At 35.7% G+C, this 24,769-nt stretch overlaps 1 protein-coding gene across 15 annotated transcripts in view; it reads right to left on the bottom strand.

Moving 5' to 3' along the window:
- Positions 1–4,065: 4,065 nt before the first annotated feature.
- Positions 4,066–24,769, bottom strand: part of LOC145670407 (diacylglycerol kinase epsilon-like) — a 126,828-nt gene continuing 106,124 nt past the window's right edge. For 13 of the 15 annotated variants that reach the window (XR_014128305.1, XR_014128303.1, XR_014128306.1 and 10 more), the window contains 2 exons: positions 12,789–12,866; positions 4,066–4,609 (listed from right to left, as the gene is read on the bottom strand). Coding sequence is in view for 1 of the 15 variants with exons in the window: in XM_081739053.1 (XP_081595179.1) it covers positions 12,798–12,866 (69 nt within the window). In the remaining 14 variants the exon portion in view is untranslated. Of the gene's footprint in view, positions 4,610–12,788; positions 12,867–18,033; positions 18,173–24,769 lie in introns of all 15 variants that reach the window. The other 2 variants (XM_081739052.1, XM_081739051.1) reach the window with 1 other exon arrangement.

Raw genomic sequence — 24,769 nt, 5'->3', positions numbered from 1 at the left:
ACACGGCGCACAACAACTCTGCACTTGAGTGACGTACTGCTGTTCAGGATTTGGTTCCCATCTAACCGTGATTTAGGAGGCAGAAAAGTGAACTTATCAGCGTTGCCAACCGAAATAAATATTCGCCATGAATCTAGAAATGTGAGGTATTATTCATAACTCGTACGTTGTACCTTTTCATCTATGTATATCTAGATCATTACTATTAATAATAGACGTTGCATTCCACAAATAAAAATGAAATGTCAAATATTTTTTATTTATGTGTATGCGTACATATAGAAAACACTCACCTGCTTTTCTTCTATTCCGGATAAGTCACCGTCAGTATCCTTTTCTGAATCACTGTTTCTATCACTATCGACACCACCGAGACTGATAACGACCCTCTCAGTAATTCCATCCATAATTCCTTCTGCTTCTCAATAATGAGTTTCAATTTGCTTCACGTGATTACAAACTGATATCCATTTGTTCCTCCCGATTTGCCCGAACCTAATTTCATAGAGTTTTTTGAACATCATTAATTTTGAAAGTTGTGTTTCATGACACAACCCATCCTTGGGATCTTTTTGTGCTTCACTTTGGGGTTTATAACATTTATAGTCACGTTAATTCACTACAACACACACCGAGACACCTACAAACTATTACACTAACCTCTCCACACTACACTGGAAAGGAATACGATAATAACACCCTCGTAACAACAAACACCTTATTTTCTATCTACCAGCACACTACACGAAACCCAGCCAAAGAACAAACCTCGACAAGCATAGGAAATATCTAATTTCGAGGGGTGAGTGAGCCATGTCACTTGTTTTAGACCCTAAGCGATTGACCACCAAATGTGTGGGAGGCTTCCATTTTTTTTTTTTTTTTTTTTTGGTAACTCCAAAGGTCAAAATAAGAAGGGTGAAAGAATGTTTTCCACTCAGTATTACTTAGCATTGTGTTATAGTGGTATATAAAAATCTGAATTTTTGTGTTTTGTAGAACTAAAATACTATGTGTATATATTCTTTTGTGTGGATATATTTGTATGTTCTTTACCTTTTTAATTTATGACGGCATGGATATATTTGTATGTTCTTTACCTTTTTTATTTATGCCGGCACGTTCAGGTATTTGATACATTCAGTTATTCTTAATTTTAATAATTGATTTCAAATTCTCTTATACTTTTGTTAATTGACGCTATGATATGGAAGACAAAAGATCTTTTTTTAAAAATTTCGGGAGCAGTAATACGATCAGAAGTAGCGAAATGATATATAATTTAATTTTATCGTAAAATTACTGTATTTTCGCTGACAAAAGTTTTGTTATTGTATCTTGTATAAATCAACTATTGAATACTGACATCACAATATACAGTGTATGGACGCTCACTTCTGGTACACAAATCTTTGGCTCGATCCCAGCTTACGCCAAGTGGCCTTTCTGGTGGACAAACACCCTGCCCGAGTTTTCTCGAGGTTGTCCTGTTTCCTTTCAGTAAAGATCTACACGTGGAACATCTGAAAATACTGCATTCCTTTTAATACCTTTCACTCCACCTGCATGCCAACAGTACTTCAACGTTTCATTTTATTCAAATTTTTCTTTTGACGCAAGTCAATCATTATTGAAGAATCACTAGCAAATAGTAAAGCTGACACCACTGAAACCCGAGAAGTGCATGTCACTGTCTTCTTTAGCCTAGTCGGCATAATCGTGGGACGTAAAATTGTTTCTGTCTCTTTCTTCACGTCATATAGTTTTCTCGTTCATTTTAAGCCTGAATCACAAAGAGTATATCATGGTCTCATATAGTTGGCGTGTTGGAAAACACACAGAGAATGTCATCTCATATAGCTTGGGTGTTGAAAAAAAAACCTAAGATATATCAAAATATTTGTAATTTTTAGGTTACGATCTCATATAGCTTCAGTATTAAACTTGTTTTCGTTTCGGTGGTGAAAAATCAATTCTGTTGTCCACTTTTTAAAATATAAGTTTACCTCACATATCGTCGCATAAGAACCAGAGGAACATAACTCCAAAAATGTGGTTTTTGTGTTCTTCATGTTTGGACACAGTTTTGAAAGCCCCACTTGGTGTAAATGGAAAGTAACGCCATCTGTTCTCCTTGTCGATCATCTGTTGTAATGTAGTTCAATTACTATCTTATTAAGAACACATCTTTCTAAGAAAATAATATTTTGTCCTCTCGCCTCTAAACCTACGAAAATGGAGTTGCGTTCCTCTGGTTCTCAGGCGACGAAATGGTCTTAATGTTAGGTCAGTTCAGAATGCTCCAAGAGCATTGCCAGACCGAACTTAAAACGAATGGAGAGATTGAGCGGTAAGAATAACTGTGATTGTTCCTACTTGTAAATCTTTTTATTCGCACCTTCTTCTGTTTCTCGCAAAATATCATCTCTCTATGACTTACGGTTCCCGAGATATGGCTCCTTAAATCTCCAGAAATTTGAAAATTTTGGACAATATCTGGGGAACGGTGGACACTTGACCAGTAGCCACCGGTTACTATTTGGTACCAAAATGTTCACCATTCTCTTAGGTATTGATTAACACCAATACACAGCAAAAAATGAGGTGCTAAAACAACACAAAATGACTACCACTTTAGCATATTACTTGTGCGTTAATTTAACACCAAAGACATCGCCTTCCGAGCATATCAGAAGTAACTAATAATTGTCATCGAGAATCTGAATTTGATTTTGTTTGCAATGAGCAAAGCTCTACGCAGTATATTTGACATTTATGTCAAAGAACGAATAAAGTAAAATGTTTTTTGCAATCGGTGACGAAAATAGTTTTGTAAGCCTATGAATTGCCTGATAGTTACATAAGTAAGTTCTGCCACCTGTTGTTCTCATATCCTAGCCCATAAGAACAACAGATGGCAGGACACATACTCATGTAACTATTGTCAGAAATTCATAGGCTTACAAAACTATTTTCGTGACCGTTTACAGAAAACCGTAGGTTACTCGCTAATTGACATAAAAACCAAATACACTGCGTAAACGTTTGCTTATAGCAAACAATAAAATCCAATGCCAATTCTTACTGATAATTACTTCTTATTTCTGATATGCTCGGAAGGCTGTCCTTAGTGTTAACACACAAGTAACCCCTAAAGTGGTAGTCATTTTGTGTTGTTTTAACACTCCATTTTTTGCTGTGTATGATCTCTCTGACTTACGATTCCCGAGATATGGCGCCTTAAATCTCCCGAAAGAGGAACTATTTTTTGACCAATATTTCGGGAACGGTAAGTCATAGAGAGATGATATTCATGTTGATCAATACCGAAGAGGATGGTAAATATTTTGGTACCAACATTAACTGGTGGTCACTGGGCAAAGGTTACTATTTGGTACAAAAATATTCAGCATCCCGTTAGGTATTGATTAACATCAATCTCATCTCTCTACAACTTATGGTTCTCGAGATATGGCTCCTTAAATCTCCCGAAATCGAAACATTTTTGGCCAATATCTCGGGAACAGTAAGAGTGACGCGAAAAATTCCGTCACTTTTTCAGATAATTTTTGATGCTCTATCGAATGGAGGACTCAAAATTGAAAAATTGCAAATAAGACAAACAGACATAAAGAATTCAATAACGAACTTTTTAAGTTTGTTGAAAAGGGAAAAGAAGTTTTCAATTGCGAATCTAAATTATCCTCAGCGTTAAAGAATCAAGTATCAAAAAAGAGAGAGGCATAAACAGGTAACAAACTTGTTAGCCTGCATAATTTTTCTTCAAGTCCAGAATCATAAAAGAGTAAGGTAAAGACAACAGGTTTCTGTTCTTCTACCTGAAAACTTCCCTTTCCCTCAGGGGCGACTTTAAGATATTTTATACCCTAGGCGAAAAACATGCCTGCGCCCGCATAATCTTCTCCAAATTCAAGCCAAAGTGAAGCCTTGTCACCCCTCACATTTTCCTTCATCACATTGTTACCATTTCTTTAAGGATTAAATAAAATGAAACTTACTCCTAATGCCTCTCTCTACGGTATTAATAAATAATCTAAAAGCCAATTATTTTTAAAAACATTTTTATTGCCGTGGAATTTCGAATGATTTTTTCACTAATATGACCACAGGGCAACAGGAAATTGAAGTTTTACTGTAATGTAAACCAAATATAAAAGAAAAGAAGATAGTGTAATCCTTTCTTTGAAAAAACCTGCCATTTCGCCGCTAATGTTTCCGCCCTGCTTTCCCTTTTTCTACGTATACCGATTCAGAAAACTAGGGGAAAAATGTAAAATAAAACAGTGAATTTTAAATATATCTATGTACCTAATCTTTCTTTTATTTTATCAATATGTAGAAATTTCTTTCTTTTTCATTAAGACAAGTCTAGTATTTTATCAACATTTTTTTCTTCATTAAATATATTTTCAAGATAAACAAGGATTAATTTAACATTAAAACAATTATAACAAATATGTAAATTTGAATATTATATTATTATTGTTTGTACTCTTCAACTAAATATTCGCACTGGTTGGTGCCATGATGATTGAATTTCAAACAACAATTATCTTCAATGGTCTTCATAACATTGTTATGGTTCATCCTGCAAAAGAAAAAGTACAAAAATTATAAATAACAAGAATTTTAAAACACACAAAAGAAGAGCTACAAATAATACTGTAACCTATCATTTTTACAATAACTTGTACATTATAGCAGTGATTGTCAAACTTGTTGTTACCGCGACCTACATTAAGTATTAAAAAGTACTTGTGGCTCACCTCCTTTTATTCAAATACACATTATCATTCTACATATTGGTGGTTCAATTAAATTTTGTAAATCATATTTCTAATTTTTCCATATAAAGGTAACATAGAGCTAACACTATTCTCTATGTAATGCTCTACCTCGTGACAGATTTTGATTCACCCATTCTCTTTCCGTCCTAACCCAGCATCTCTACTGACTGCACAACAGGGCAGGGCTCTGAGTAACCACCTATTCTTCACCTCATTAACAAACGCTTTCAATTTTCATTTCCTGAATGGTACTTACTTTACAAGATATGTTTCTGCATCAAAATAAAATTTTCACAAATAAAAGGAAAAACTTCTCGCGACCCACACTTTGAGAAACACTGCATTATAGCAATTTTGAAAAATCTTGAAATCTTTGAGTTTTACGTCCCACGGTTATGCCGGTTAGGTGAAAGGAGACGGTGATTATGAGAAATGAATGAAATGGTGGAATGAAGAAAGTGGGAGAAAAAGGGAGAACCCAGAGAAAACCCACGAGCACGGTGTTTGTCCACCACAAAGTACACACGGCGCGAGCTGGGATCGAATCAGGGACCCCAAGCACCGGAGGTGAACGCTCTACCATTGAGCCACCGTGCAGCAATTTTAAATTTAAGTTACAAAATTTCAGCACTTTCTTATCTCTTAACAAGGGGTCTATAACCATCAGTTTTCAATGCAAACTTAGGGGCCGCGGTGGCTGAGTGGTAGATCTTTCACCTCTGGTGCATGGAGTCCTGGGTTCAAACCCTGCTCCCGCCAAGTTAACTTTGTAGTGGACAAACACGGTGTGCGTGGGTCTCCTCGGGGTTCTCCCGTTTCCTCCCACTTTCTTTAATCCACCATTTCATCCATTTCTCATCATCACCGTCTCCTTTAGCCTAGCCGACATAGCCGTGGGACGTAAAATTCAAAGATTTCATTTTTTTTCGAAATCGAACTTTTTTAATTATTCAAACAGATACCAAAATTTTTCATTACCTTCAACTAAAATTAATTTTTAATCATTCAACTTAACATTAAAATATAAGTTACTTTGATAAAAATTGTTCTCCACTCGATGACCGATACAAAACAGGAACACAGCGAACATAAATAAGAGAACGGATTCTACAAGAAATGCTTGTATTTTCAAGTGTCTCGATTTTATATATTTTCAAAAAGAGAGTTGTTGGAGAAGAAAGTTGTTGAATTCTTTTTTATCTAAATATAAAATGAAGCTCGTAATAGAAAATAAAGAAGAAAAGTGACAAAAGACCCTTTCTTTTTATACAAAAGGAACTGTTACCTTCCGCTAAAGAATGTCCCTTACACGTCAAAAAGAGTGCCTATATCTTTCAATCAGGAATCGGATATTTTCGGCCTGCATGCAAGGGAGGCAAACTCGCCCCCTTCCCTCATTCGTCCCACAATAAACAATTCCAAAACTAGGATCCTTTAGCCTTGAACTAATAGGTTCAAAACAGTTTTAGCAGAAATAAACTTTTCAACAACGCTAAGGAAACAGGTTTGTGTAAAACACTTTACTTTTAGAGAAGATGAAAATATCACTCTTCTGTATTTTGTAAGTAACTTTTTATTTACATATTTAATTTCCGTACTAAAAACAAATTTGAATATTTCAGCCCTTCAATTTTCAACAAAATATCTTCGCAGTTCTTAACCCTTTTAAGATAGGGCTTTTTAGGGTTTGTTGACTCTCAGTCAAGGAGGTACAGAGCATCATCCCTAATTATCGTAGGATTATGGTTCATACGTCGTTTTGTTCAACATAGAGTAGGCTTTCAGACAGTACTACTTACATGTCCCTATCATGTACCTGAGAGGATTTTTTGAAGGGAAATCGGGATTTTTTTTGACAAAAAAACCTTCTTCAAAATTTGGGATCCCCTGAGCCCCCCCCCCCCCCCGAGTCTGCGCACAAACATGAAAAAGTATTGAAAAATACTACGTAGTGTACTAATTATTTGTGACAAATTAGAATTTCCTGTCTTCAATAGTAAGGGCCGGAAAATTTTTTTTACCCCTCTTGGGAGAGCATCAAAAAACGCCCAAAATTTCCCTAAAATGCACCCTACAAAATTAAAAAATTTCCTGACATGTCCCTAATTATCGTAGAATCACGATTCATACGCAGTTCTCTTCAGAATAGAGTAGGCTTTCAGACAATACCACTCACATGTCCCTCGGACGTCCCTAAGGAGGGAAAAGTTGAGGAAAATAGGTACTTTTTGTGAAAAAATTCCTTTCTCCATTTTGAGGCACTCTGGCACGGCCCGGGGTAAACATACAGATCTGAAAATCACTTGCAAAAATAGTACTTGTGGTATTAAATACATGTGACAAATACCAATCTCCTATCTTCAATACTAAGGGCGGGAAAAATATTTTCCCATGTGGGAAAAGCACGCAAAGCGCTCCAAATTACAGTAGTAACAAAAAGGATATTATGTAAAAAATCCCTGACATGTTTCTAATTATCGTAGAATGATGATTCATACGTCGTTTTGTTCAGAATCGAGTAGGCTTTCAGAAAGTACCACTCAGATGTCCCTATCATGTACCCGAGCGGAACAATAATCGCAAAAGTGGGATTTTTGGTCAAGAAATATCCATTTTTTACCCTTTAGCTCCTCTGAACCTCCCTTCTGTGTTGACGAAGAGATCCGAAAAAATCCAGATACAAACTAAAGGATCCACTGATTGTTTTTGTAAAACTTCAGAAATCTAGGGTTAAAGAGAAAAAAATGTTGAAAGTTAGACCTCACTAAAAAGGAATTTATAAAGTGATGACGTCATATCCCCTATGTTCCGACGCTCGGAAGCGTATAGACCCTTCCACGGCTTTCTTCAATGCCTCCTCTCTTGTAAAATAATATATATATATATAACGGAACTAAATAACATTCTTAGTTTTCTTTTAATCGAATTTTGAAGAAACTATCATTTCGTAGTAAAAACTACGATATATCTTAAAAGGGTTAAACAATATTTTTACCTCATTCCAGGAGGTTATAAGATCATGTCTCAAATAGTAAAAAAATGAAAATGAAATGAAATTTTACAGTTTTACGTCCTACGGTTATGCCGGTTAGGCTAAAGGAGAGATGAGTGAATGGTGGAAAGAAGAAAGTGGGAGAAAACGGGAGAACCCCGAAAAAACCCACAAGCACGGTGTTTGTCCACCACAAAGTCCACACGGCGCGAGCTGGGATCGAACTAGGGACCCCAAGCACCGGAGGTGAACGCTCTACCACTGAGCCACCGTGCCCCCATGTCTCAAATAGTGTCTGTGCTGCAGATGTATCCATGTTCAATTCCCGGGTAGAGTTTTCACGGGAAGAGATCACATTTGGGCTAATCTCAAATAGTATTTCGATTAAAATATATATAGTTAACTAAATCAGGGTTTCACTTAGCCTCGACGTTCAAACTATGTAAGAAGACATATATTACATTCATAGTGCAGTATTTATGTCGTTCTTTACACTTAGGAATCTCGGGTTCGTTTCCCACAGGAACTGCATGTGATTAGCATAAAGTATTATTATTATTATTATTATTATTATTATTATTATTATTATTATTATTATTATTATTATTATTATTAATTACATTCTACATAACCTCAGTGCTGGAAAACTGAGTAGACTGTAATTCAGCAAAAAGTATTTCCCGATTTTATGGTCAGCATATTTACCATTCCTGTGGCAGAGCTGAGTTCATTTCTGGCAGTAGATTATGTGGTTCAGATCTCCCGTTAAGATATCACTTACCCCATGTGTTGAATTTTTAATGTTCTCATGTAATTTCCATCCTATGAGAAGTTATCATATACCCATTACGTACGATTCATATTCTGTTTCGGTTCTCATACTCTCATTACTCCGAGGAGACGTTAAACTCGTCTTTTAAAGTTCCCACTCCACTTAACCACTAGAAAAACAATAAATTCCAATGATAACTCCTGTGATTACAAACTAATAATAAAGCTCCTTCGTAGTTAATCCTTTATTTGGCACTGTAGCTCTCAAGCAACATCGCATTCTATTGCGTTATCCGCACGATCATTTAATTGGCATTATTGCTTTCATACAATATTCATATACATGATTTGTGAGTCGTTTGTTTAGATATTTCCAATCTTCGTCAACAGGGGACAAATTTAGTATTATAGAAGCTTTATCTTTTAAGTTCCGTGAAAGTTTTTTTTTTTTTTATTTTTTTTTTATTTCTGGTTTCTTGCTCTGCAGGAAGATATTTCAACGAAACTGCTGCTAATTACTGAAAGTATTCTTATGATATTTGACCATAATACGACAATGCTGCTCAGTAGCAACACATAGACGTATTTTATGGCGATGTTGCTTTGAAATAAATTATCCTGTATTTTGTAACCAAAGTACACAAATACTTTTAAAATTACGAAATTATGATCAGGAAAACATGGTTCAACCATAAAAGCAAACTAAATATTTTAATGGTAATGCTATGAATTGTTGCCAATTAAAGAGTTAAACGGATACTGTACACTCTCTTGGCGTGAGTGATTTCACTTTGTTCGGATTTCCCCGTGGATTTAACGCATAATAATAATAATAATAATAATAATAATAATAATAATAATAATAATAATAATAATAATAATAATAATAATAATAATAATACATTCAATCGTGCGTATATCGTTAGCTAATGCGCATTGGCTGCAAGCGGTCCCAGGTTTAATTTCCGGCGGAAAACTCGTGTGTTTCGTATTAAAATATAGCCTCATTAATGAACGGAAGAGTAGAGTGTAATTCAAAAGTATTTCGCGGTTATATGCTTAGCATATTCACCGGTTTTGGGCAAGAGGCGAGTTCGTTCCCCAGTTGAAGTTTATGTAATTAGCGTTAAGATACAGTATTGCTCCTGATTCTGAAACTCTTCCAGGACTAAAATAAAATTTGTTTTTGCTACTTTATTTTACAGCTTCCAAACGTTATGTATTTGAGCTCGCTCGTCTTTGGCGCAAGCAGTCCTATATTCGATTCCCGGTGGGGCGCTCGCTCAAAAATTTTAAAATCTTTAAAGGCCAGTCATCCTACATTAGGTTTCCGGGGTTACCTAACATACATAAAAGTCACAGACCAGTCCAGCAATGCTTTCTTCCTTCCCTTGATCACCCACGGACATCATCATCACACACTGATGGTCTAACATGATCATAAATACCAAAAACCGTGATATCTAAATCCATATTCTATTTCAACTCTATGTATCATAATAACGTATTACTTTTCATATAAGCATGGCCAATCAAATTATCTCTCATGATTTGTAAATATATATACAGGAGTGTATTCAATTCATACTAATTTTAATATTAAATTACTAAATCAAACATGAATACTAAATAAATAGTACAGAATAAATGACTTATTTAGTTTTCATATTTACAGTGTGCGAATTAGATAATCTATATTGGGGGGGGGGGGGGATAAAATTAGGCCAACAGGACGTAAAGTCTGAAGGTGCAATAATTCAAAATGAGACAATAATGTCTTACCACTCCCCACACACATATATATAAATATGACATCTGCAGTGGTGTATTTATGATTTTGTTTCGGGGGGGGCTTTGCCTGGAAATGTGAAAATTCTGCAAAATATTTCATTTACTTTACTATAGTAAGATTTCGGGGGGGCTTAAGCCCGGAAGCCCCCGTTAAATACGCCATTGGACATCTGTAATAAATAAGCGATTATTAATTCAATAAATCTACCGACAATAACTATGTACGTATATATTGTCTGACATGCACACTCCACACGTAACCTTTCTGAACGTGTTTAAATATCGTACTCATTCTTGTCCCCGTAGCTCTCCAAGGTTTATTTCACGGGCGCCTCTAGCGGGGGGACGAGGGAAATGCGTCCCCCAATATTTTGAAGTACAAAATATTCAATATTTTATTCTAATTTAGTTTATTTACTAACGACAGAATATTATATAACTAATAATAATTATATTTATTTGGAATATTATATCCAGGCTGTGAAACGATTGTAATCGAGTTCTTGATATACCTTGGGGGATCCGTGAAGGTAAGCAGAAAGGTAACAAATAGAATCGAAGTTAATAAACAGGTTGGGCTAGTAGTACCATTTAAATCACTTTCTTTGATGTCCCCCCAAATTTTACGTGCCAGAGACGCCAATGGTTAATTTACTTAATAATTCGGTCCCAGCGATAGCCATGATCACAAGCATGTGTTAATTTTTCCACTCGTATTGAAATCTTCCACTTCGCGTTATTCCACACAGCTTGCAAAAGAAAATCTATTTCAGTATTATGAAAACCACTAAAATTATCGGTTAAACCGGACATTTCTTTTTCATACGAGAAATGGATTGTTGCTGGTCCCGATTTCTGGCATCAAGGTCAAATCGAAGGCCAAATATTTAAAAACTCTAAATTCAAATTTCGAGCTTGAGCTTCTACTCCCCGCTAAAGCTGCGCTCTTCACGCTTTTTTTTTTTATTTTATTTTATTTTAATTTTTTTTTTTTTTTTTTTTTTTTTTTTTTTTAATATCAATTCCGTCACGGAGCTCAGGAAGTCGACACTTACAATTACTTTACTGTTAGGTTACAGATGAGTTGATTCACTACGTACTACGTTATTCAAATAAAGTAAAACATTACATTGAAGTTTTTCAGACATTATTGGCGTTGATAGCAAACTGTACAGCGAAGGGAAAGATGGAAAATTGAAGGGTTAACTTCAAATAGCCCGCTCAAGTTGAAGTCCTTGTACAGACACGGACAACAACACGGAGAACCAGTCGCATTAACAAATGCTGAAACAAATCTTCAATTATGCGCTTATTCACCTTCACTAACAAGTCTGCTTACAAAGGGTGAATCTCCAGCTTGTACGTTATCGTATAGTTAGGAGAGAATACCTATATCTCAGATTTGGAGTACGGTTTCAAAAGTTCATTTCCGTAAACTGTAAAAGGCAGTGATTAGTATGCTAATTTCTACAAATTAAATGCAACTTTTGAGTTGCATACACACAAACTAATAGGGGGTGAGGATATTGTGCTAACAAAGAATACACTGGAAAATGAAATATAACAAAAATTAAAATAAGATGGCAATCGATGCAATGCAGAGGATGAATATGACATGTCCGAACTTAGCCAAGTATGGTGGAAGAAGCTATTTGTTTACTTTTTCTTGGCCAACCGCTAAGAACATGTATAAATCCATATGTGACTGTTATACGCAATTAGTACATTCAAATTCAAGAACGATGACGAATTGAAGGATACGAAGGTACGGTTGCAAGCAACAACCGTAGTCATACGAGTAATAATATAGTTCAACTAAACAACGTTGAAAATGGTGGGCAATTAGGTGGTAAGTAGAAATGACCAAAACTGAATAGTTTACATCGCTCATTTCGAAATACAGCTAGAAGATTAAATTTACAAGAAATGGCAAAAATCAGTGAAATTTGGTGTTATATCAAGCATAGTTTGCGGGGGAAAGCGATCATCCCCAGTGGGGATACTTCAGTTGACTTCTTTGGGAGGGAACAAAATGTAATTGAGTGGGAAAATCCCCCTCATTACCCCGATAATTCGCACCCTGCATATTTAAGAGTTATTTGTAAGGTTATTTTGTAAATTAAATATGTATGTATATGCTGTCAACAGCGAGAGAAAGGGAATTAGCGAATTTTGTTTGTTTTATATTCTGGTATTATGGCTGAAGTAGCCTGTGGTAGCCAACCAGCATTCAGGAATTGTTTTGCTGTCTCTCTATATATAATTTGTCATTACCTGTATATGTATAGAGTCTGATGAAGCCAAGTGGGTAGTTAGCGAAACTGTTATACGTTAATAATTTTTATAATAAACGTATTGTTTTGCTCAGAGAGTAGTTTTAATCGGATTTAAAAAAGAAAAAAAAAAAAAAAGAAACTATTTCTTACCTTATTACGTTATCCTCGAAACAAGCTAACAAACGATACAGCTCCACGATGTAGGATGTTCAACGTTGTAGGAACAGTCTAAAAACAAAAAAGAGAAATAATTTTATTAATTATATATATATATATATATATAAAACCAAATTTTATTTTCTGTACATCAACCACATACACTAGACTCACAAGGCAGGATACCGCAGTGTAACGAACCGATTGTGATAAGATTGCACAAACATAGAGAACATGGAAAAAGAAGCGACACATATTTTTTTTTTTTATATATATATCGACCAACAAGCGCACTGAAAGGGTCAAATAGGGGCATAAAATAGGGTCAAAATGAGATTATGTGGAATATAGTGAGAACGAGAAGAGATATCGCAAAAGGTTAAATGTACAAAATACTACCCATCATCGACGCAAAGCAATGAGGTAGAGCATACCCATGTGAAGAAAGCAGAACATCCGGAAATGGACTAACCACGTGTACAACATTGTTGCAATGTATTACGGAAATGACCGAAAAGGATGGCAAGGAGCAGGACGAAAGAAGAAACGAGAACGAAAAATACGTGTTTTTTGCTTTGGATGCATACGTCGCCCGTATGCGAAAGACGCGCGGATTCATCTCAATGCACGAGTAATGGGAATAACGATGAGATGCATGTTGGAAACGAAAATGTGAATAAGGCAGTAGTAAGAGAAAAACAAAAATGTTACTGGTATGTTGTACGTGCATTTTCATAATGATATAATGTTGATACTCATGCGTGGTCCTGATTTTACTGTTGCTGTTTATGTTACGTATGTGGACCATCTGCTATTACATTCTACTGTGCTATGCATTTTTGTTCCCATTACGCGATAAGATACGCAACCCACTGCACAGCACTGTCTCGGTGGCTGTCTATACGAACAGTGTTTGCATCCTTCCTCCAAGTTTTCGTATCTTCGTACATTCAGATGAATCTGTCTCTCTTTCGCATACGGGCGACGTACGAACCCAAAACAAAAAACACGTATTTTCCGTTTTCATTTCTTCTTTCTTTCTGATCCTTGCCACCCTCTTCGGTCATTTCCGCAACACATTGCGACAATGTTGTACACGTGATTGGTCCACTTCCGGATGTTCTGCTTTCTTCGCATGGGTGTGTTCTACCTCATTACCTTCCGTCGACTACGGGTAGTACTTCGAACATTTAACCTTTTCCGATATCTCTTCTCGTTCTCGCTATATTCCACATAATCTCATTTTGAGCTCATTTTTATGTCCCTATTTGACGCTTTCAATTCGCTTGTTGGTTGATATAAAAAAATACTTGTCGCTTCTTTCTCGATGTTCTCTATGTCTGTGCAATCTTATTACAATCCACGTATTACACTAGGATACCCTGCCTTGTCAGTAATCCGGCCCACATCCGGCCTCTACTCGCTCAAGCACAACTGACACACACAACAATGAGTTATCGTGTCCAACAATTTTGTTAGTTAAAAATGTTAAACAATGCCATACATACGTATTTGAAATTGTGACTTTCTTACAGTGAAGTTGACTACATACTATTCCTTCTAAAAGGAAACACGTTACGCTTGGCCTCAGGCAGAACAAGGAATTTTTAGGTAAGTTGAACCGATGCTCTTCACAGAAACCATTGCTGTTGAGAACGGTATTGGACGGGCAACTATTTATGACATCAAAAAGAAAGAAGTTGATCGACAGTACGCACCCCAAATGAAGAGCGAGTTGGGGAAACGAAAGGTTATGCGAAAGTGTGATAAAGAAGCACTGGACGTAGCTGCCTATAGATGGCTCATGCAGCAATGCAGTAAAGGAATTCCAGTCAGTGGCCCGATAATAAAGGAAAAAAGAGGTTGCATTTAACAAAAAACTTGGTGCCAGTAACTTGTTTGTAGCAACCAAGGATTGGGTATCAAACTGAAAAAAACGACATGGTGTGCGCCAGCCGACAGTCACCGGGAAAAGTCGCTCAGTTAACGAAAAAAATGCAGAAGACTTTGTAAAAAAGATACGGAAGATAATAGAGGAAGAACATTTAATTGCAGATGCCTCGTACAATGCTGAGGGGACCAGTCTCTTTTACAAGATGCTTCCTTCAGAAACATTAGCTGCCAAGTACGAGAAGGAAGCTCGTGGGTACAAGCAACAGAAACAACGTGTAACATTGATGGAATGTTGTAACGCAAATGAGTCATAAACTACCGCTCATGGTGATTGGGAAATCCCAAAACCTACGTTGTTTTCAACACGAGCGACAGAAATATTCTCTCGGTGGTTACACCAAACACCTGTACCAACTGTGAGAAAAGAGCTGAAGAAAAAGGTTTTACTAAAAGCCATCTTTATAATTGGCAATGCTTCCAGTCATCCTTCTGATGCGACTTTAAAATCCGATGGTATAAAGCGCTCTTTCTTACACCAAATGTGACAGTCCTGATTCAACCCATAAATCAAGGAATTTTGGAATTAATTAAACGCCCTTATCGACATGCACTTCTTACTTCCTTGCTGAACGAATGTGAAAACGACTACCGAAGTTATGCTGAAAGTGTAGAAAGAAATCAACCTACGTGACGTTGTTTCCCAAACAGCAGAAGTATAGAATAAAGTGGAGAACGCAACCATAATAAAGACCTGGAGAGAAGTGTGGCCATTCACTGATGTAAAGTTGGAGCCAGTACTGCGCGACAGCGATGAGCCAGTCAATTCGGAATCATCAATTGCTGACGATATGTACATGACATGTTTCATGGTTTCCGGAAGGAGAAATTAGATGATGTGGAGTCTAGTCTAAGAAAGGTTTCAATCTCAGTGCATCATTATTTGATGCCGTTGAGAACATAATTAGATAGCTGTAAATATTGATAAGTGGAAATAGAAGATCGTGTAGAAAAACATGATAGAAGAACTGAATCTTTAGAATAAAATTATATTTAAAAAATGGCTAACGAAGTTGAAGGTCAACGAAATGCTCTTCAAGCGATCCCTGTACTTATCAATAGTCGTGGTAGAGAGATTAAATCTTTAAACGATAATAGTCAAGCGATACAGAATATGGTAAAAGTTATGCGATCAGAATCGAAAGTGACAAGTGATCAAATAAAACTTTCTGATGTAGTAACTTTAGCAAATATTAACAACTAAAGTAGCATGGTTTGGTAAAGAGTCCGAAGTGTCTGAGTGTGAGAGCATTGGAGCGTAAGACGTAGCGTAAACGACTTCATTATAAGCTCTCTTCTCGACCTCTTTTTTTTTTCTTACTGAGGTAACTGAAACTAATAATTGAATTTTACTGCGTTCAATGACCATTTACATTGGCTGATAGCCATGTGGTATAGAACATGTCAATGATGTGATTATTCATATTATACGAAAATCATAACTACTTTTACAATATTTCCTAGATAATAGAAAATCATGATAAAATATTGTGGTTTCCTTATACAGAAGATATAGATTTTTTTTATTAAAAAATAGAAAAATATAATATGCACAAAACTTAGCAGAACTTAGATCGGTATGCAAATATTCCTCCACACTGTACAAGCAAAGATTTGGAACATAGTACTAAGAGACTTAATTTAATTAAGCAGTGAGTTAAAGAGTAATGCGTTTAATTGTTTTCGAAAACAAAATGGTATTATGAAGAGGAACTTGGAGATGAGACTTCGCTCGTATTATATCCATGTTTATCTGAGTTCTTTTTGTACAGTTCCTGTTTCTTGTGGACCAAAAGTAATGCTTCGTATATATACAATGAAGGAAGTGGAAGAATATTAAGGTCTTTGAATAGCGTTCTGCAAGAAGTAAATATGAAGTATTGGTGATTAGTCTTATCACTTTCTTTTGAAGTATAAAAACTTTCTTAAATCCAGTGGATGAACACCAAAAGTCTATCCCATATCTGATTTTGGCTTAACAGTTTTTGGTAGGCTTGTTAGTACTGATTTTCTGCTTAAAATGGGAACAAGTAATCCTGTTAGGAAAATTCATGAGATAATTTTGCAATATGTTGAGACCAGGACAAATTATTATCTATCAGAAGACCAAGAAACTTAACTATTTCGGCTGGCTCCGTCATTTTGTCGTCTATTCGAAGTACCGGATTTGATGGAGCTCGCAAATAATATTAAACCAAATCCTTTTCTATCAAATGCAATAGGGACTCCTAAGGGATCAGATTATAATATGAAAAGGTCCTCCCGATATTAAGTTTAGTTTTCATTCTGTGGAACTCTCTCCTTTAGTGTAAATCATGTCACAGCTGGGAAAAATCTGATTAGGAATTATATGTCTAAGCCAAACGTAACTAATGCGTTTAAATTTAGCCAGTCCAGTCCTGATTTAGGTATGTTTAATAATGAAACTACGGCTTTTCCAACTAGCTTTTCGTCTCGTAATGTTTTTCTGAATAGTTCTTCGTTTCATAATTCATTAGCAGAATTTAATCCGGTATTACCTGCAGTCAAATCTTAAGGTAGCACATCTCCGAACACCCCGAGAAAATTTCCACGTGAACTACAAAGATATTTTGCTATGTATTCGTTTACACACGACGGCCGGGTGCCGATAATTGGGAGGTATATGTATGCTGCAATCCCAGGAAGCGTGGATTTCTTTCTGTAGCTCACGAAATGAGATGTTATCAAGAGTTTCTCCGACTGCTGAAAAGGCAGTTGTTCAGTGCAAGTTGAAAATGCACACAAAATGTCTCTGCGATCGTTAAAGTTCGATAAAAGCAAATTTCTTTCATTGCTCAATTATATTTGATACACTCATGTCCAAAATAATTGTCGCATATCTATAACTGTCTCTTTGTAAGAATATAATTTGATAATGATTTTGCATTGTACTTTTAATACTGATACTATGTCTATAATAAGGAAATGTATATTTGTGGTAAATTTCATAGGAAAAGCGTTATACATACGAAAATTAGAATAAGTAAAAAAAATGTTGCTAAATGGACAGGAAAGTTTTATTTTCGTTTTATTGTTCTTATTTACTGCTTTTTTGGACATCAAATTTGCGACATACATCTCTTTGCCCATTATACATACTAACATTGTAAGGAATACGGGGCGAATTCGTTATCAAATTATATTCCTAAAACAGCATATTTATAAATATGCGACAATAATTTTGGACATGAGTACATTGTTATTATAACCTAACTGAATTTCCTAACCAAGCGGAAATTATTGAGCTAATTATCAAGAATTTACTTACGATGAATGCGCATTTATTAGTTATTCAGCAGAATAATAATGTAAATGAACTCATAAGCAAAGTCTCACATTATCTGGTCTAGATGATTATAGTTGTAATGAGATTCGACTTCCACTGAAATTTTTTTTGGCAAAGCAAGCTGAAATAATTAAAGATAAGAACATTTTAATATTTCCCACACGGCTTTGTTTACAAATAACCAACAATAATTAAAGATAAGAACATTGTAATACTTCGCACACGGCTTTGTTTACAAATAACCAACAATAATCAAAGATAAGAACATTGTAATATTTCGCACACGACTTTGTTTACAAATAACCAACAATAATTAAAGATAAGAACATTGTAATATTTCGCACACGGCTTTGTTTACAAATAACCAACAATAATTAAAGATAAGAACATTGTAATATTTCGCACACGGCTTTGTTTACAAATAACCAACAATAATTAAAGATAAAAACATTATACACATATTAACATTGTAATAGGGCGAGTTCGTTATAAAATTATATTCCTACAACAACATATTTATAGACATCCGACAATAATTTTGGACATGAGTACATTGTTATTATAATCTAACTGAAATTCCTAACCAAGCAGAAATTATTAATATTTCGCGCACGGCTTTGTTTACTAATAACCAACAAGTGATTATATTTATAAACATCAACCATGTGCCTATATTACAAATTGCTACAGTGACAAACGATAAAAACACCGGGAACACCACTGATTATGTAACAACAAAAAAAGTGTCACCGCCAGACTTAAAAAGCTATAAAACAAAAAGGATTATAGCTACTACTATTAGTTTCTGCCTGACTGGTTAAATTTTCTTTTTCAGTTTGCAGTGAAGCTCTAAGCCTCTTTTCCCGCTTAGCTTGTAGAAAAACCCAGTTGAGATTTTCACCTTTTTCTCTACGTACAGTAGAGCATTAAAAAAAAAAAAAAAAAAAAAAAAAAAAAGTTACAATACCACCCAGCTTGCAGTGAGTTTCGTAATAGTTTTTACCTACTTAACTTGCAGTAAAACTTTGTTACAATTTTAACCCCTTTTTGCCTGTTGTGGAGCATTAAGCGTTTTATCCATCTTCACATAGCTCGATTTCTTAAAAAGAAGAAAGAAAAAAACAACTCTTTCGAAAACTGTTAGGTCTAGGAAACGCCTATTTTAACCCAAACATTAAAAAATTTATATTTATTGTATATTTTTATCGTATTAAAACAAAATTTAATAATAAAAAATCCTTTACTTAAAAAACAGAGTATTAAGGTAGATGACAGTTGTCAAATGGATTATTTGAGTGATGAACAAGTTAAAAATATCACTAATAGAAATAACCGGAATAATACTAATAACAAATCGGTAAAATAATTGCAACGTAACTAAAACAATTGTCACTTCCGCTTGAGGGGAAATGGAAGACGAAATATCGCAATCAATGTGATAGGAAACGTTACGGCCGTCCTTCACACGTAAGTCGTTCTGATGATAGAGAACATGACACTGCTCCTACAGCAGAAAATATGCGAAATTGTTATGAGGAAGACCGACCGTCACCTGCGTCGGGAAACTGACGCATCAGTCTTCTTCAACCACGGGGGAAGATAACTGCTGTAACATGTCCAATCTTGCTGAACGTGAGTCCGTCTTAGAAACTATCCCCAAATTTTATAATTCATTTCCTAAAGATAATAATTTACGTTCGTCTTTCGTGCCATTTAATGTAAACTTCCTTGTGGAAGACGAGTCAGAAGAATTGCTTAATGAATATTATTTCTCCCCTTCTCTTTTGGTAAAAGGGAACATAGGCGAAATCACTATGTCCTGTAATATTGGCATAATGTACCGAATTGTGCATAATGGACTGGGAAGCCTTGAAGGCAATTAAACGTAAATTTTCCTCAGTGAAATTACGACCTTATTCTGTTTGAAATTAGAAGGTTTTGCTGGTAAGGAAAAATCAGCCAAGGTTTTTAGCCTAAACTTATAAGATCATTTATATGATATTCCTATCTTCGTTATTAAATACGTGCATACTGATTTAATATTAGGTTGTCCTTTTCTTGATAAATTTCAAGCTGTCACTGATAGGGAGAGAAACGAAATAAAGTTGAAAGATAATTCAGCGAATATAGCTGTCATAACCAATAACACTAGTTAACAAATTTAGACTTTTTGTTTGTTACATGAGAAAAATCACCTGATTTTAAAGGAACTTTTTGCGCTGAATTCGAATATGCACTCGGTTTCTCTCCATCACGTACAGTTTTCCCGTGACAGAGGGATTTTCGGGAAATTCTTTCAAAAATTTCCCTTTTTCAGATATTTTATTCCCCTAGCTCCTGTCCCCTTACATATAGTAACATAGAAATTATACCTAAGTATACCTTGATTTATATTTAATAAACCCTAAACGTTTCGTAAAAATCGCTTTGTTCTTTCTAGAGAAATAAATATATTTGTATGTATACTGTGTGCACTGTTTATTGCACCTGATAGTAATGCTTTCAGATCTCCTGAGTTGGGGTAAAAACGATTTGCTTTATTACTACAAACACAGACATAAAAATGAATATTTACAATAGTCAACAACACATTTGTATTGCTCTCTGTAAATTAGAAACGTGTATAAAAATAGAATGTACTTCCAACGTATATTTTTTTAAACGTACAGTATATGTATATCTTAATACATATATATACAATTCTCCACGTTTTTTTCGTTTTGTTCATGAAATGGTTATCAATATTTGTTATCAAATGTAACAGAATGCAAAAGAAAGAAAGAATGGAATACAGACTCATTGTTGACAACAATGAACTAATGCAGTCTGAATTTTCCACTACGGTATCGTTTCCCCCCTCCCCCGCGCATTTCTTTCTTTCTTGTGTTCTTGACACCTGGTGAGGGAGTTTTGTACATTTTTATATTGACGTGTGGTTTAACACTACTTCACTTTCAAAGTTGTCTTTGCTGCTAAGAGTGCTTTCATGTTTGATCTTAACGGCATTATACCCAACTAAGACCAGAAGTTTAGTTTGTGATCAGTACAATGACGTCAAGAGGGCGGCGTTCGTGTGTTAACTCACCAAATAGTTTTTGTTATGTGTGTGGCCAGTTTGTAGTTAAAGGACAGTGTAGATCCATTACGCCATCGGTGAAACTAGCATATTATATATATTTCGGATGTCGTGTGGGAGATCAGGACAAAACTTGGGCACCCAACATAATTTGTGCGCGTGCTACGTCACTTTACTTGCATGGGCCAAAGGGAAACGGAGGTTCATGAAATTTGCTGTACCAATGGTGTGGAGAGAACCCACCAACCATCTGGATGATTGTTATTTTTGTCTCACAGTAGTTAAGGGACATTCTAAAAAAAGCAAATACACAATAAGTTATCCCAACGTTAAATCCGCAATTAGACGTATTCCGCACGGGGATGAACTTCCACTTCCCGAGCCCCCTACCAACTGGGAAGAGATATGGCCAAAAGACTCTGATGATGATCATGACCTTGATGAACCATCGACATCAACATGTACATCCAAGGATCCAACGTTCATCCCTGACTGTGTTCGCGAGCCACATTTCATCCGGCAATGTGAACTTAATGACCTAGTCCGTGATTTGCACCTGACAAAACATGAGGCGGAACTTCTGGGATCAAGGCTCCAGCAGTGGAACTTATTGGATGCAGAAACGAACATATCAGTGTACAGGAAAAGGCATGTTCAATTTTCAAGCTATTTCTCAATGCAAGATAATGTGTGCCTATGTACGGATATAAATGGGTTGATGGCGGAGCTAGGAATTCCTTACGTTCCAGAAGAATGGAGGTTATTTATCCACGCGTCAAAGGTCAGCCTTAAAGCTGTCCTTTTACATAATGGAAATAAAAAACCTTCTATACCACTTGCGCACTCAGTGAAGATTAAGGAATTCTATGACACCATGTCAACTTTGCTAAATCTTATAAATTACAAGGACCATTGTTGGCAAATATGTTGTGATCTCAAAGTAGTTGGTATTTTATTAGGACTGCAGTGCGGTTACACGAAGTACCAATGTTTTTTATGTTTATGGGATAGCCGAGCTGATGACAAACATTATGAAGTGAAGGAATGGGAACCTAGAGTGAATTACGTACCTGGAGAATGCAACGTCAAATACACTCCTTTGGTAGATCCTAATAAGATATTACTACCGCCACTTCATATCAAGTTAGGACTTATGAAAAACTTTGTCAAAGCCATGGACACATCTGGTGAAGGTTTCAAGTATTTGCGAGATAAGTTCCCTAACCTGAGTGATGCTAAAATTTCAGCGGGAGTGTTTATTGGTCCCCAAATTAGGAAATTAATGCTTGATGATAGCTTTGACAGCAAGTTAAACAGTGCTGAGCTAGCTGCCTGGACAGCATTTAAGTGTGTTGTGCGCAACTTTCTGGGCAATAACAAAGCTGAGAGTTACACAGAAATCGTACAGAACATGATACAGAAATACAAAGAGTTGGGTTGTAGGATGTCTTTAAAAATCCACTTTTTGCACTCCCACCTCAGCTTCTTTCCTGCTAACCTAGGTGCTCTAGCGACGAACAGGGGGAAAGATTCCACCAAGATATAATGGCAATGGAGAAAAGGTACCAGGGACGATGGGATCCTTCAATGATGGGGGACTATTGTTGGGGTCTTGTTAGAGAATGCAACATTTCTTACAAAAGGAAGTAGTGTACGTTTTTGTAACCCAATGGAAGTTTCATATATTGTGATAGTTTTGATTGTCTTTTCATGACCTTTTGGTACATTTGTATTATTGTTTATTGTAAATTGTCACACTTGTAAATTATATTGTATTATATTTTATATATGTGTTTGTGGTAATAAAGCAAAACGTTTTACCTCAACTTAAGAGATCTGAAAGCATTACTATAAGGTGCAATAAACAGTACACACAGTATACATACAAACATATTTATTTCTCTAGAAAGAATAAAGCGATTATTACGAAACTTGGAGGGTTTGTTAAATATGAATCAAAGTATACTCAGGTATAATTTCTATGTTAGTGTATGCAAGGGGACAAGATCTTGGGGTGTAAAATAAACGAAAGTGGAAATTTTTGAGGGATTTTCCCGAAAATCCCTCTGTTACGGGAAAATCGTACGTGATGGAGAAAAACCGAGTGCATATTCGAATTCAGCGCAAAAAGTTCCTTTAAGAACAGGTATTTCCTTTTATGTAACAAAACTGTTGTTAACTAGTGTAATCAAACTAATGTTTCATCTGTTATGGTGTTTTTCGAAGAAACTGAAACTGATCGACTCGAGTAGTCATCCAACGAACGGATTTTTCCGGATATTGAATGGATTTCTTTGCTGTAATGTTTTCGTAATAACCAACCCTCTCCGAAGTCTGAACCTTCCGTGGATGCCTCGCTAACGATCAACTCTAGTCTCACTAAATCCGAATTACAAGAATACATCTCTTTCGAACTGATCTAAATGATTCTAATAAACATAATCTATTTAATCTTCTTATGAGATACCGATTTCTTTTCTGTGAATATCCTCGTCCAGTTAGAACTACACTTTATAAAATCCAGTTATCGGACGAAGAGCCAATCATTGGTCCTTGTTACTCTGTTTCTCAGTCTAACCAGGTTAAATTTGAGAGTGAACTTCAGAAATGGTTAAGCTAGGAATTGCACGTAAGCAACCCTTGCCGTACCGACATCCCATGTATGAATAGAAGTCAGAATTGTTTCTTCTGTTGGTAGTTTGGGGGAGTGATGATTTGTAGTCCTCTACGAAGAACTTTCTTTTGAGTTTTAAGTCCCATGTTTATGCCGGTTAGGCTAAAGGAGACGGTGATGATGAGTAATGAATGAAATGGTGGAATGAAGAGTGGGAGGAAACGGGAGAACCCCGAGGAAACCCACGCACACGGTGTTTGTTCACCAGAAAGTTCACATGGCGGGGCTGGGATCGAATCTATGAAGAATTACGAGAGCAAGTGACTCGTTATGGTATTCTTCTCCCTACCTTTTTTACTTATTCTATTCTTAGCAATTAATACAAATATGTTATTAATTATATAAAGTGTAGGTTCCTGTAAAGTTGATACACTTGATAGCCACTTTTGTGATGTGATCGCTCATACTTAACTTACTTCCAGCAATCATCAGCTTCACATGTTTCTCTTTATATACATATAATTTCAAGTTGTTCCAATGATGACGTGGTTTCCTTTTGTTTTGTACATCCGCTCATCTTTCGTAGTGTAATCCCCCTTCCCCCGGTTATAAATTATCAGTTAATCAATTGTTTATTATGCAACCTTAATGTATACTGTTTCCAATCTGCATCCTTACGACTTGATGATACTCATCTAAATATTCTTTGAACTAAACAAGTGCTTGAACCGATTAATACGAAAAAGCAAATCTCGTCTATGATAAGTCAGTGATGAATGTTTACAACATTCTGCACATATATAAAGTTGAAGGAAATATTTTTTCCTTTTCTTACATTTCTGTATACACTGTATTAACTTTCTCGATATTAGTTCTATTATTGAGTATATGAGAAAGATTCTATTGCTGAATAAAGTTGGGATCGATAAATCTTAGTGTTCATACATAGGAAAAAGAGGTGTTAAAGTAACAGAAAATGACTAGCACTTCAGTGTGTTATTTGTGTGTTAATTTAACACCAAGGACAT

This window comes from Thermobia domestica, chromosome 14, assembly GCF_964235325.1.
Source record: "Thermobia domestica chromosome 14, izTheDome1.hap1.1, whole genome shotgun sequence".
In the NCBI taxonomy this organism is placed as follows: domain Eukaryota; kingdom Metazoa; phylum Arthropoda; class Insecta; order Zygentoma; family Lepismatidae; genus Thermobia; species Thermobia domestica.
The sequence above is the reverse complement of the archived record's forward strand: the minus strand, read 5'-3'. Positions and strand labels throughout refer to the sequence as shown.